Source organism: Carcharhinus amblyrhynchos, chromosome 28, assembly GCF_965287045.1.
Source record: "Carcharhinus amblyrhynchos chromosome 28, sCarAmb.v2.hapA, whole genome shotgun sequence".
Classification (NCBI taxonomy): domain Eukaryota; kingdom Metazoa; phylum Chordata; class Chondrichthyes; order Carcharhiniformes; family Carcharhinidae; genus Carcharhinus; species Carcharhinus amblyrhynchos.
In genome coordinates this window covers 21,889,288-21,903,305 of record NC_137351.1, presented here as the reverse complement: position 1 = coordinate 21,903,305, position 14,018 = coordinate 21,889,288, and the positions used below count along the sequence as shown (strand labels likewise).

At 40.6% G+C, this 14,018-nt stretch overlaps 1 protein-coding gene across 1 annotated transcript in view; it reads right to left on the bottom strand.

Moving 5' to 3' along the window:
- Window positions 1-14,018, bottom strand: part of LOC145359531 (protogenin-like) — a 122,509-nt gene that overhangs the window by 42,792 nt on the left and 65,699 nt on the right. Inside the window, exons 7-11 of the mRNA XM_080214163.1 lie at window positions 12,514-12,676; window positions 10,011-10,258; window positions 8,708-8,872; window positions 7,173-7,478; window positions 2,840-3,028 (exon numbers count right to left, since the gene is read on the bottom strand). Of these exons, the coding sequence (XP_080070289.1) occupies window positions 2,840-3,028; window positions 7,173-7,478; window positions 8,708-8,872; window positions 10,011-10,258; window positions 12,514-12,676 (1,071 nt within the window). The remainder of the gene's footprint in view (window positions 1-2,839; window positions 3,029-7,172; window positions 7,479-8,707; window positions 8,873-10,010; window positions 10,259-12,513; window positions 12,677-14,018) is intronic.

Genomic DNA, 14,018 nt, shown 5'->3' with positions numbered 1-14,018 from the left:
TTAAACTCGAATTTTCTTAGCATTGTTTCAAATCTGGGCTGATTAAAACTTTATAAAGTGACGTGGGCTGCAAAAAGGGTCACATTTATAAATCGTCACTGTCTGCCAGAGCAGAGACAGAACTTTATCTCAGTTCACAGGGAAGAGATAAAACCCTGGGGTCCTGGAGGTCAAAAGACAGCGGCTGGGACAAGTGCCTTAAGCAAACCATTCTCATCTAGCCCCCAGTTGAAATTTTGTGACAAGGCTGAGAAAATAAACTGATTTGGTGCACGATAAACCAGCTTAAATGTTGAAAATAACAGAGGCTTGTACTCAATAAATCATGTATTCTCAGTTAATTTTAACAAGTCAATTAATTGCAGAAATAAAATGCTACAAAGAAAATGAAAAACAACTTTCAATGAAGAAACAGTAAACACAGGTGCCTAGGTTCAACAGCACGATGCCAAATTCCGGTGACTTGTTTGAGTAAAAAATTAATATAATAAAGATGATCTTTCTGGGGCTGTAAACATGGTGAGATAAAAGGGTGTGGAGCAAATAATAGGTTTTTAAAAATACTTTGTTGTTTGCTTTACAGCTCCATCTTTTTTTTAATGCTTTACTCTGACGGAAAACTTTACACAAATCAGCCTCTGTAGTGCAGAAGTAGTTATTACAGTTAATAACTTTATCCTCCAAACACATTCTACAAAACACTGGCAGACAGGCTGGTCCAGCTGAACTGTAACTGGATTTTCTTTTTGTTTTTAAGATCAGGGAACTTTTAATGTTATAGTATAATGGAATATTGTTTGAATAATAAAGGAAGAGATATCAACCAGAAAGTGTTCTTGTAATCCACATAATGTAGAATCAGAAAGCTATAGTATTAAATAGGGGAAAAATTGGACCAAAGAAGGCAGAGATTATGCAAAATTAGTGCCGCTACAAAGTTACATTTACTTTGGTTTGCAGCGATTGATCTAACAGCCAAAGTAGCTATTTCAGGAAGGTTAAATAACATGCAAAACACTGGAGCAGGGACAGAATCCAATCAATGATCAGGTTTTGTTCTAGTCTCTTGGCTCATTGTCCTGGACAGCTTTTTGCCTGGTTAAATGGTCAGCTGCCAGCCACCTGCTATGGCTGGAATGGCCACAGATGGTCAGTTGTCCAGTTAGTAGTTAAGAATGTGCTGTTGTTCCCACATCACATGGGGATTGAGGCCCTTGACAGGGATCCGTGAATCTAAGCTCATCACCAAGCAACAGTCAAGGGCCACAGCCAAACAGTGACTGAGGTCAGACCTAATAATTCTACAATGACTTACATTTATAGATCATTCAAACCAAGAATTTCAAATGCAATAACATTCAGGTATTAATGTTCCTTTTCTTCGCTGACAGATCACGCTACTTAAGTCAAAAGAATTGCAGTTCCGATAGTATACCAAAAACATTCAAAACTCTTTACTAGGCAAAACTACAAAGTCTTTCTCAAGCTTACAAATAGACAAAGATCTGAATTCAACACAATTATAATTGTATACTAATATCCATCAGTAAGTGCACATTAAAGTAATCTGGAAGAGGTCTAGAGTTTACCTCGATCACATCAAGTCTAGAACTTCACAGTGGCACGTTAAAAACTTTACTACATATGCACAGAAACCAACTTGTACATTTGGTGCAACTTGCCCTGCGCACAAAGCTGGTAAAAAAAAACCTTAGTTCTGATTTAGCACAACTTGATAAAAGCTTGTAATGGCTACGTGACACTGCAGGAGCCAGATTTCAGAACATTTCAGGTGGCCTGGGAACAAAAGTGCAGAACAACTGCGCTGAAGGATTGTGTTGACAGAGAAGGTTGTGTAAATAATTCACAACACAAAAAAACTCTCAGGAAGGGCTGACGTGTAAATGATACCATGCAAATACAAAAGCCATTTTTGCCAAGTCACACTACTTTTGTAGAGCTAAATTCAGAAAAGTAATTTTAAATTATTTCTGCAGCAACACTAAAATGATGTAATCAATGGGAAGATACAAGTGCTGAACAGTGGTATTTGCAGATGAACATTTGCCGTTTGTAAAGTGATAAATTCTTGTCCCAGACTAAAGAATAAACAGATTCAAATCCTTCCACTTTTAATTAAGGCAAGGGACAAAAGGAATTAAATAAACTGTTGAAACTGATTAGCAAATCCAATTAGACTTATTCTGAAAAGCTGGTCCAGCATACGAAAATTTGCACTTTTATTAGTTACAGTAGCAGCACTCACTGCCATCGTGTGAATAAAGTTTGTTTATACCATCACAAAGGTAGATGTGACTTGCATATTGAGTTTCATTTACTGAGACATCTCAGAAAAAGCTAGCCATTTCAGTGAAGGTTTTTTCTTATTTCTGATCATTTGCTGAATATAATTTTAAGTTTACCCCCTGTCGAGCAACTTGTTTGTTGTTTAAAAAACTTTACTGTGGAGTTGATCTAGAGGGAAAATGAAATTTCACCCCTTCCCGACCCTTGGGGATTTCCAGCACAACTGAAGCCCACTAAGTATACAATGAAAGAAAATGTACTATTAACTGGGTAATGGGATGTGTCTGGTGAATCAAAAAGGTTAAAGAACCTCCATTAGTAAGCATAAAACACAAGCAGAGCAAATAGTCCCAAATAAATTGGGTTATCGCTAAAAACCTTTAAGAAATCCACGTTTTCACCCAGGCAAAAAGAATTTTAAAAATTAAAATGGGAGAAGCTTAAAGATGGGGAGTTAAAAGTACCATCACTGAAACTTCTGCAGGTAAAGGCCACAAGTTAAGATTGAATGAAATTTCTGAACATCACATACCTAAGCCACTGATGGTGTAATGGGAATCTTGCATGCCAAGTCCAATTGGCCCAGTTTCTTGATGACTTTCTTCCCGGTAGAAGAGTCTATATCCCTGGATGTGTACACTATTCTCCTCCGCTTGTTTCCAGCTCACTGCAATTGTTGTGCAGTTCAATGGCTCCAATCGAAGCTCCGGGGCCAAGGGGACTATGGAAATAGGAGATTGAAAACATTTACATCCTGTTCAAATTCAAGTTTCTTTAAGCTGCATCAAGATGATTAAATGGGATTCTTTATTTTTTTCTTAAATATAGTTGAAGCATTGCAAGTTACTTCTATAAACTTGGAATGAGACAATAATCACAGCTCAAACTCCTCTATAAATAAAAACCTCAGGATTATCACGGCATTTACATTTGTGCTCGTTAGCACTCCTATCTCTCAGCGCCAGGGACTGGGGTTCAATTCCGGCCTGTGTGGAGTTTGCACGCTCTCCCCGTGTCTGTGTGGGTTTCCTCTAGATGCTCTGGTCTCCTCCCACAGTCCAAAGATGTCAGGTTGGGTGGATTAGCCATGCTAAATTGCCTCTTCGTGATTAGCAGAGTAAATATATGGGGTTACGGAGATATGGCCTGGGATTGTTTTTCAGTGCAGACCCAATGGGCCAAATGGCCTCCTTCTGCACTGTAGGGGTTCTATGATTACATGCAAGTCTAAAAGTTCTTACTAATACCTTATTTTGTCACTGTAGAAAGATTTACTGTCCTTGGACACTCCCCAAAGCCAAAAAAAAATTTTTCACAGGTTTCAAAACTAAAGGGAAGCCTGAAAACAAATTGCTGTCAAATCCATGAAGCATTTCCATTGTTCCTACTTTGGAAAAATTGGAGTTCAGTTGCGACTTAAACTGGGCCTTAATATCTCAGTCAATAAAGACACGCCTGCGAAGAATTCAAGTGGTATCCTACAGCTTCCAGTTGAGGATTGGTCCAATACATAAACATTCAAATTGGTGACCCAAGTTTCAGGCATTTTGCGCATATACACATTTTGAAAAAGACACACTGCTTTGAGGTCATACTTTCCAGGCAGATCATGATTTGTGTTGAGAAAATCTCAAAAACATAGCAGCGCTGTAGGATGGGAAATCCAGGGATGACAGACGGGAGGCTACTAGAAGCAAAGACAAAAATCACAAGAGTAGCAGAAGTGGGGATGAGACTTTTCCAAGTCTTACTTTTCTTCTTTTAAGGGAAGGAATGCTGTCTACCCTGCTGCTTACTCCCCTAATCTGATGAAAACAACAGGCCTGGAGCCCCACAGGGATATGTCCTGTTCTGAGCCTGACAGCTCCAAGATTGATGGTTTAAGATAGCAGGCACCAGAATGAAATACTGGCGCTTCGACTGTTTATTTGGATGTATCAGCAAACATAAACACACCATCCCTTTGTCTGTGCCCAAACTGAATTATTCTTGAACGGATACCATTTAATAAAATCGAAGATAAACACGAGATATTTTCTCCTCCCACAGTTGCAGAATCAGCTCCTATCAAACACCCGACTCATCTTTGCCATTGGGGCAAGCAGACCCATTGCAAACGGTCATGATCCATTGATCTGGGGCCCATTCTGATGTTACTGGCACAAGGGTAAAGGTTACTAGGGTAACAGCAGCAACATCTTAACAAGATTATTGCAACAATCTCTTACGGACAACAGGCAGATCACCATATGCTCTCTGCCCGAGGATGGAGGTTTTAATTTTCCTCCTTCCAAATCATAACAGCTTCATTTTGCTCTTCAGTTATAATAAGAGCGTGCGCAAAACTAATCCTAGATTAAGAGCCTCAAATAGTTATTTCCAATCTCACGTTTTGACAATTCAGAGAGGAAAAAAAAATACACTGACGATCCATCCTTTGCGTAACAGAATCCACGGTGCACGTTTTGCGTCACTTTAAAATGGAAAAATTGTAGCCATGGGTCTATTGGCTGCATTGCTGTGATAGAATTAATTTCAGGAGACATGGCCCAACTTGCAATATTTTTATGCAGCACCTTGTGCATGCTGCCAAAAAAATACACCACTTATAATAAAACTGTTCCGCTGGTCATCGTACACAATAATTCCAATGCCAGCTCCGTCTATGCAAAGGAGTAAAATAGAAGTATTAACATGCATCTGCAGTACCCACTGTGCCTTTAGATTGCATGGCCAGCGTGCAATTTCAATTTTAAGGCTCCGATTTTTATCTCGGGGATTTTATTTTTGGGCAGGACACTGCTGGTGTGAGGCTCAGGCTATTGAAACTCCCGGGTCTCATTAGCATATGGGAGGTAGCACTCCTACTTGGACCTGGCAAGATGGCCAGCAGACTTCACTAGGTAGGAGGCCATTGTCAGGGCCCTGAGGGAATAGTCTCTGGCATTAAGGTAATTGGAGAGAGGAGATCTGGAGAAGATCAGTGGAGGGGGAAGGGAAGCCACAGTAACAAAATTTAACTTTTTAAAATTACTTATGGTGCTTTATTTTATCTGCAAGTGCTCACGGGCAGACTCTTAAGGCTCGATTCTCCTTTACTGCATTGGATCGGGGAGGGGTATTTTTAGATGCACGTGCTAATGATTATTTACATACAGCCCAACAAATTAAGTTAGTCATAGGAAAATGAAATTCAGGCCTCCCACAAATCTATTTTTCAGTATCTGATTTCTAATCTCCATCTGACTGAGTGAGTATAAGCCGTCTGACATAAAAACAAAATTCTGCGGATGCTGGAATCTGGATGATCCTCTGCCAGGAGGGTCATCTAGACTCGAAACATCGGCTCTATTCTCTCTCTGCAGATGCTGCCAGATCTGCTAAGATTTTCCTGCTATTTGACCTGGCTTCATCCAGGTGGGAGAGCCCTTGGCTCTCAGCAAGGCCACGCTGGAACTTCACAATGCTGCCTCGCACTTATTTGCATAAAAGTAAGTCAAAAGTCAAACCAACAGAACAGAAGTTGCTTTTGGGGAAGGATGGTCCCCAGCAGACTCCACCAGGCTGATACAAGCTGAATGAAATGAGTTTTTCCCCACAAAAACAGAGCACGGGTGAGGTTAAGACTAAAATTAGTTTAAACGCACGTTTAAAGAGGTAATTGTTAGCATTTTATTGAGGCTTGGAATCGGAAGTTGATCTGAACATGCAATGCTTCACTACGTAGAGGGTTACACAAGCTGGACTGTAATACTTAGCTTGCCGCAGGTTGGCATTAAAGCTGTGGGTCCAGGTCTCCAGCTTGATCAGTGTCTTGCAGCAGGAGCATGCACAAAATCCAACTAGTGACAATGGCTAGAAGTCAGGAGATGACAACCTGACCTTTACTCACCCTGGCCCAGATGCACGAATGGCAACTTTACTCATCCTTGTTGGAACCTTGGTCAAATCAGTTAACACTCTCCATGAATGAAATCTGCAGCCCAGTTTAGTTAGATTTTATCATCACTAATTGAGCCAAAGAAAGTCTTTATGTAATGGTAAAAACTAAATGGATGGCAGAGCATTGCAAATTATACTGTTCTTCACATCACTAATAGAAAAGCCTACATCTAGTGGGACCACAAAGCAGTCAGGTCCTGGTCATCTACTAAACGCTATTCCATGATCATCCTGGATTGAAAAGATGACCCTGACTTCTCTTCTGCAAATTATCTTAAAACATCTGTAGAACATCTCCTACATCCTGACTTCCAACCAGTGAAAGGAACACATGGACATCTGTTAACTTCTCCCTCTTTCCTACCATGCTGGGGTCAAGCTACCCCATCACATCCCTCCACCATATCCCCCATCCTCCCTTGTCCTTCTCAACCCACCTGAACCATACATTCAATATCTCCCCAACGCACTTGCCTGGTTCCATTCTTGTGCATCCAATCACAGTCAAAGAATTGGTGGCACAGTAAATGAATGCAAAACTGATCAGTGCTTTGTGAATTCTAAGATTGCAAAGGAGTACACAATTTTGCAACAAAGAAACAATACTTCCCAAATGCAAAACTAAAGACTCAAAAGGTTAAGCATGCTGCTTTTCATTGGTCTATTAAATCTGATACACTCGTCACCTTAACTCCGTAATAATATTTTAACCAGGTATCTAATTTGGTTATCAAGCCTGAATGTATGCTCATTGCAGTGGATGTCGACATCCCAGTTCTAAACTTGCATGATTGTTGAACAGCTACACAGACCCTGTGGTCAATCACAACAACAGATCATAAAAGATGCAGGATTAGTCTTTTCAGGTCAGTTTCTGTAATTTCACTGTGCAAAGATCAACATTGAACAAGACTGCATATTACCTTTTACACTCGTGGCTTTTGGGGTTCTGTGGGAAGTCCAGATTGAAGATTCTCCCCATCCCACTCTGGTTGCTGCAGAAATTCGTACAAGGTAAGTGCTGTCAGGCTCCACATCTTCAAGTAGGTGTTCGGATATGGTCCCTGGAAGCTCCACGAGGTGGACAGCACTCTCTGTACTTTTACGGTAGTAAATGCGATACGCAATAATACGCCCTCTCCGGAATTTGGCTGGAATGGGGAGCCATGAAATGAGGATGTTGGTTGGGCTGCGACTGGTCAAGCTGATTTCTGGCACTCTCAAAGGGACTATGTTAGGATTGAAAAAAAGAAACAGTATATAAATTTAATCCATCTGATCTTATCCCCAGCAGTACCAAGTTTAATAGCAAGAGGGCATTAATTTCTCATAGGAAACACTATCTTATGCCATAGAAACTCAACATAAATGAATGAGGGCAGCATGGTGACACAGCGGTTAGCACTGCTGCTTCACAGCGCCAGGGAGCTGGGTTCAATTCTGATCTAGGGTAGCTGTCCGTCAGGAGTTTGCACATTCTACCCATGTCTGCATGGGTTTCCTCCGGGTGCTCCGGTTTCCTCCCACAGTCCAAAGATGTGCGGGTTAGCTTGATTGGCCATGCTAAATTGCCCCTAGTGTCAGAGGGACTAGTAGGGTAAACACCTGGAGTTATGGGGATAGGGCCTGGGTGGAATTGTTGTTTGTGCAGGCTCGATTGGCCGAATGGCCTCCTTCTGCATTGTCGAGATTCTACAACTCTAAATACTGCCAAGTTAAACATACCACTGCGGATGGCACACAGTTCAATGTTTGGCTTCTAAAATTGTTTCTCCGTTTTGTATAAATGGTTATATTTTGCAAAGAAGTCAATGCCCAGAAAAGTCATCGTATACAACGAAGGGGAGAGTTTTAAAGGTTTACACTCCAATTATAGTGGACAGTCCAGGAGATTTACTAAGTTTGAACTAGAAACTAATAATTCACGCGTTGTGTAATTACTGGACAGCTGGTGCATGTATTTAACAGCTGGTTTCAGAAAACAGGGGAAAAACTGATTGGGAACTATAAAAATAACATTTTTCCCAGCCATTGATAGAAATAGATGAGTATCATGAAACAGATTTGAGTAGGAATGAAGAGGGAGAGAAGCAAGGAAAATTGCAAGTGAAAAGCTGGTGACTTAGATAAAATAGAAAAAGCAAACACCTTTTGCACAACACTCAAGCACTACTGGTGATTTACGTTGCATGAATGGAGTTGTAATTATACTGAAAAGCAGAAATTTGTTGCAGATGAGTTTAAAAAGAAGTGTTTAGGTTCATTCCAAAATGGTAAAAAATAGAATTAATCCCAATTTATTTTTAAAATAAATTCTTCCAGAGGCTCAGTGGAGAAATAAACCATGGGTGAAACTTTGTTGGACAAATCTCACGTGCCATTTTTTAATACACATTTTCTGTGATAAACAGTAGCCAATATTAAAACGCGCTACTTCAGAATACCTTGCCATACGTACCATCTTCCAATGTGTGCTGAATAACGTGCTCCGACATTCGACTGGCTCCCATAGGCATGTATGCTACAATATAAAACGTGTAATTGCTGGCTGGTTCCAAGTCATCAATAATGTACCGGGTTGTGTCATTCCCAATAACCACTTGATATTCTTCATTATTTAAACCTGGAGAAAAGAAAAATCCCCTCTCAATTTGTGAGCCTGAAATAATTAACCTCCGCAGCACTATTACGTCGCACTTCTTTAGAGGTTAGCACGTGACAGAAAAATAACATTCAAAATCTGAATATCCCTTAAAATGACAAACTTCTGCTATAATTTTGCAGAAAATAAACTTCTTCTCTCTTTATGGCAATGGAGTCACATAATTCATGTTAAGCAATGATCTCCCCATAATCAGCTTCACCAGTACTTTGCCTCTTGAAGTAAAACACTGCATTTTAAATCACAGCCAAAAGCAAAATTATTCCCAATTACATTTTCCCACATTCATGAATAAGCTTGATAGCCACTTAATTTGCAAAACCTAAGAGGCCCATACACAAGTAGTAATTACTGGCTAATAACGCATTTCAAAAGTCCTGATTTCTGACCTAGAAAACAAAATCCTTGAAGGAAAATTAAAGAGTCTTGTAACCCTGCTGAATACTCCAACAGAACTCACGCTGGGGCTTAATGAAATAACTATAATGGAACACAAAGCAACCATTCGACTGCAATCTGCACTCCATAGCCAACACTAATGCCTTCAGAAAACTGGTGGTGCTGCCTCAACACACTTCACCACACACTTTAATTACACCTTCACGCATTTCTATACTCTCTGTTCTATGAACTCATAATAAACACCTTTCCCTTGAGAAGGTAAACCTTCTACCCAATTTTAATCATCTCAGCAGATCACATTGTTTGTACAGAGAAGGCTGCTATTCCCATTTCATTAGAGAGGCTATTCTCTCCTTGTGACCTCTGCTCAGCAACAGAATATTAACAACAGATGGTCAACTTCTCACATTCCAATTAGACATTGGGAACGGATAACGTCCGAGCCCAAACAACAAAAAACGTGAAGAGGATGATATGTGCAGATTAGCTTTAAAACAAGCAACCTAATTTACATTTAAACAGATGCTTCGTCTGAAGTTCCAGTAAAGATGCACCTTGTAGGATTACTGCAGTAAACAAGTCTTTATTACCTGGAGGACAGCTTTAAAATGAACAATTCTAGCCATCTACTGGCCGAAGGAGAAAACATGCTTCAGCAACCCAAGCTCGAAGTGTATGAATAAAACTCATGACTCACCTTCTGCTTTCATGTAATGGACCGAGTATGCGATTACTTTATCAGAATTGTACATGGGCCTTTCCCAGGACAGAAGAATCCCTGAACTTGACACAGTTTCTGCCTGGATATTTCTAGGTGCGCTGGGCCTGTCCTCGGACATAATAACAATCAGTCTGGCCACCGAGAGAACAGATCCTTGTTGGTTTTCAGCCACACACTGATAAATGGCATCATCTTCGGGAATGATTTGGTTTATCACCAATTTGCTTTAAAAAAAATAATTTGGTTGAAGTTTCAAGCACGTACCTGCTTAAGAATAAATGCAGTAACATCTGGCATATGCAAAACTTAAAGGGAGCCATACTTCGCACATTTAATAAATGAAAATATTTACACTCGTTATAACAATATGATCATGTTAATTAGAAAAGTGTCCAGAGTGCTTACTAAGCAAGCCCTACTTGTATAAAACTAAATTAATTCTAAAGTTAATCTGGTTCAATTCAAATCTAAGAAGGAGCCAGCACCCTCCAAAGGCTAACATCTAGTATTCACTCAGTCAATGGTAAAACTTTTTATTGGTATGATACCAGCCTTCATACATTGTAGAGAGCAGCCGGAAAGGATAATTGCATACATTTGGTCTGTGCCACTAGTCTACAGGTAGCAGAATTACATCAGATTAATCGCCTGCACCTGAGGTTTCTAGGCCTGCTGCTGATGGAGCGCTGTGCTAGAGTCAGACCAGATCCAGGTTTTGCTACATTTCTGGCTTAAAGAGCAAACTAATCAGGTAGGGAATTCTGAAGGTATAACAAACATTGACTGAAACACCAATATACTGCTCTGGGATTAGTTGTGCTTCCACTACTTCAGAACCAGTGCTTTAAATTCCATGCTCAGCAAGTCAAAAGAGAGACAATTGTAATGTGCCAGCCCTACAAATGTAGTATAGACAGAGTGCAGCCCTAATGGATAAGACATTGACTTCCTAAGCCAGGGGTTGTGGGTTGAGTCCCACCTGGAATGAAGTTAACATTTCCAGGTGGCATGGTGGCACAATGGTTAGCACTTCTGCCTCACAGCACTACAGACCCGGGTTCAATTCTGGCCTCAGGTCACTGTGTGGAGTTTGCACACTTTCCCAGTGTCCGTATGGGTTTCATCTGGGTGCTCCAATTTCTTCCCACAAAGATGTGAAGGTTAGGTCAATTGGCCATGCTAAATTGACCTGAGTGTCAGGGGATTAGCAGGGTAAATATGTGGGGTTTCGAGAATGGGGCCTGGGTGGGATTGCGGTCAGTGTAGACTTGATGGGCTGAATGGCCTCCTCCTACACTATAGGGATTTTGTGATTCTATGTTGAGATGAGCTCCCACCACAGCACCTACAAAATGGAGCCTCGTTCTGTGCCAGTTTTAAATTTAAGTATTAGTGTCACAAGTAGGCTTACATCTGGGGGCGGCATGGTGGCACAGTGGTTAGCACTGCTACCTCACAGCACCAGGGACCCAGGTTCAATTCCCGGATTGGGTCACTATCTGTGTGGAGGCTGCACTTTCTCCCCATGTCTGCACAGGCTTCCTCCGGGTATCCAAACAGGTGCCAGAGTGTGGTGACTAGGGGATTTTCACAGTAACTTCTTTACTGTAAGTCTACTTGTGACACTAAAAAAATAAGCTAAACCTGGGACCCTGGCGCTGTGAGGCTGCAGTACTAATCACTGTGCCAGATCCCAACAGTGCCAAAAAAAAGTGCAAAGCCCTCAATGGTTTTTTAAAACTCTGGCAATACATTTCAATTAAATGGATCTGACTGGTGTATGACATCTTGAACTGGGAGATAAAAACCTGAGACAGGATGAGTAAGCAGACTCCGATAAAGCTTTGACCTTCCCCCACTTCACAACATTGCCAGTCATGTAGCCTCAGTTCCTTGGTGGATCTTCTCACCCATCCAAAACAAAAATCACCAAAAAACAAAAGCAGGAAGTCTGGTCTATTTTCCCCTCATACCTCGGGGCTCCGAGGTCCACCACACCAATCCTGAGTGACGGAACCTAGATCCTTCCTAATATCAGTAGGTCAGTGCCACATAATGCTGTGTACTGACTAAATGGGGCATCTCCAAGTTCATGCAAACTCCATGCCCTGGACAGTTATAATAGCAAACCTCCCCTTGACTCTGTCACTTTTCACAGACTTGTAATTAAATGAAATACATTTTAAAAAATGCCTCTCTAACTGTGTGAAAAAAGGTATTTACTGAAAAGTACAGAATATTGCCAATTTAGAATTAATAATTCTGCACAGGGTAGTAAAGTACCAAGGTGTTTATCAATTAGATTCGTTAATTTAACAATGTAACTGGAAGTTACTGTTCACTGAGTTCCGCCAACAAAATTAATGGACAAAAAGTTGCACTTAGAAGTCAAGTATGCTTTAGAAAAATATTTTTGTTCAGAGTCCAAATAAAAGAGACAGGACTTTCAAATCAGATCTAAAAATAAATAGTTGTGTACCTGCTATACTGGACTTTGATACGTCCATTGGAGTGAATCCTCTGTCCATTCTTCAGCCAGCTAATTTTAGGTGTAGGAATACCTTCCGCCTGACACATAAATCTGGCCGTGCCAGCCCGAGGCCTGGTCAGGCTCTCAGGCCACTCAACAAAAGAAGGTGGGGCTACAAAGTAACATTGGGAAACATTAGTAAGGGTATGTTCTTGTTAAAGCATCTTGACTCCATTTATCAGTCAAGATGTAACACTAAAGATGATTTTTAATTCCACATTGTGCAGCCCACTCTTAGCAGCAAAGCCAAGCAAAACTTCAGTGGTAGCCCCAATTAAGGAAGCGCAATAGCCTTTGGTCAAAGGATATCTGTCATAGATAATGATGAAATATGATATCTCAAGCAACTCAAGGCCATGTATATTTTCAATTCATACAAAGCGGCTACGATGCCTACTTTAGATGAGGGAGGTCAACACCAATATTTGTTCCGTAGTACATGAGAGATTTTGCACATTATGATGGATGAGCTGCTGCCATACCCTCCATATACACACATAAACACTGCAACTTTCCATGCTCCTCTAAACAAGACATTTTAATTTAAAAATGACAATCATAAATCCTATAAAAACAAGGTACTAATATAAACACTTGTCTTTTGTCTCGGGGACGTGAAAAGAATCCAGCCTGAAACAAAGGAATACATTGCTGTCCGCCTGTCGCTGCAACATTCCTGTATCACTCTCCTCACACCCACCTCTCCCAATGGGCATCCCGGCCTGCTCCCCGTGGGTGCCCCAGCCCATTCTTCGCATGGGCGTCATCCCCAGCAAAAAACTGGTTTCATTTCGGCACTAATGCACCATCTAACCTCGTGAACACAAGACGGCTGGTACAGAGAATGTGAATCTCATCACTGCAGTACAGGTGCTCTTGGGTTAGGGTTGTTGCACACTTTTGAGCAAAGTTTGGATGGTTTTATTGTGCATCTGGCCATGTCATGTCAGATCTGATGTAATTAATGTTGATTCTGTTTTCCCAAATTAGGCGAACATGACATTTTATAGCACTGGCATTCCTTACACTGATAATATTCACTTGAAAATAAAATTTTAAAAAAATGTTTAAACTTGTCCACTTACACCTCATAAATCAGGTACACAATTTGAACAATAGGAGACAAAAAGGAATCTAAGTCACCTGAACTACATTCAACGTAGCAGAAATTTTGTCATGGACTCTATTTAAGCTGCACATTTCTGTTGTTCAAAAAAAGCCTTATTTTGATTATTCACTAAGCTTTTTACAAAAATGGAGATAAATCAGTGTCTCCAGTTAGCCAATATCCTATTGCTCACCTATCCCTTTTGGAATGCCCACTGTGTTCATCCACATTCTTCTAGGGATAACAGTTCTAGCTCACTACCTTTTAAAAGCTTTACCTTTTTTTGTAAATAATTGCAAACAAAAGGCCAATTATTTATCTCAGTTTGGTTTGGTTGCAGTGCCTT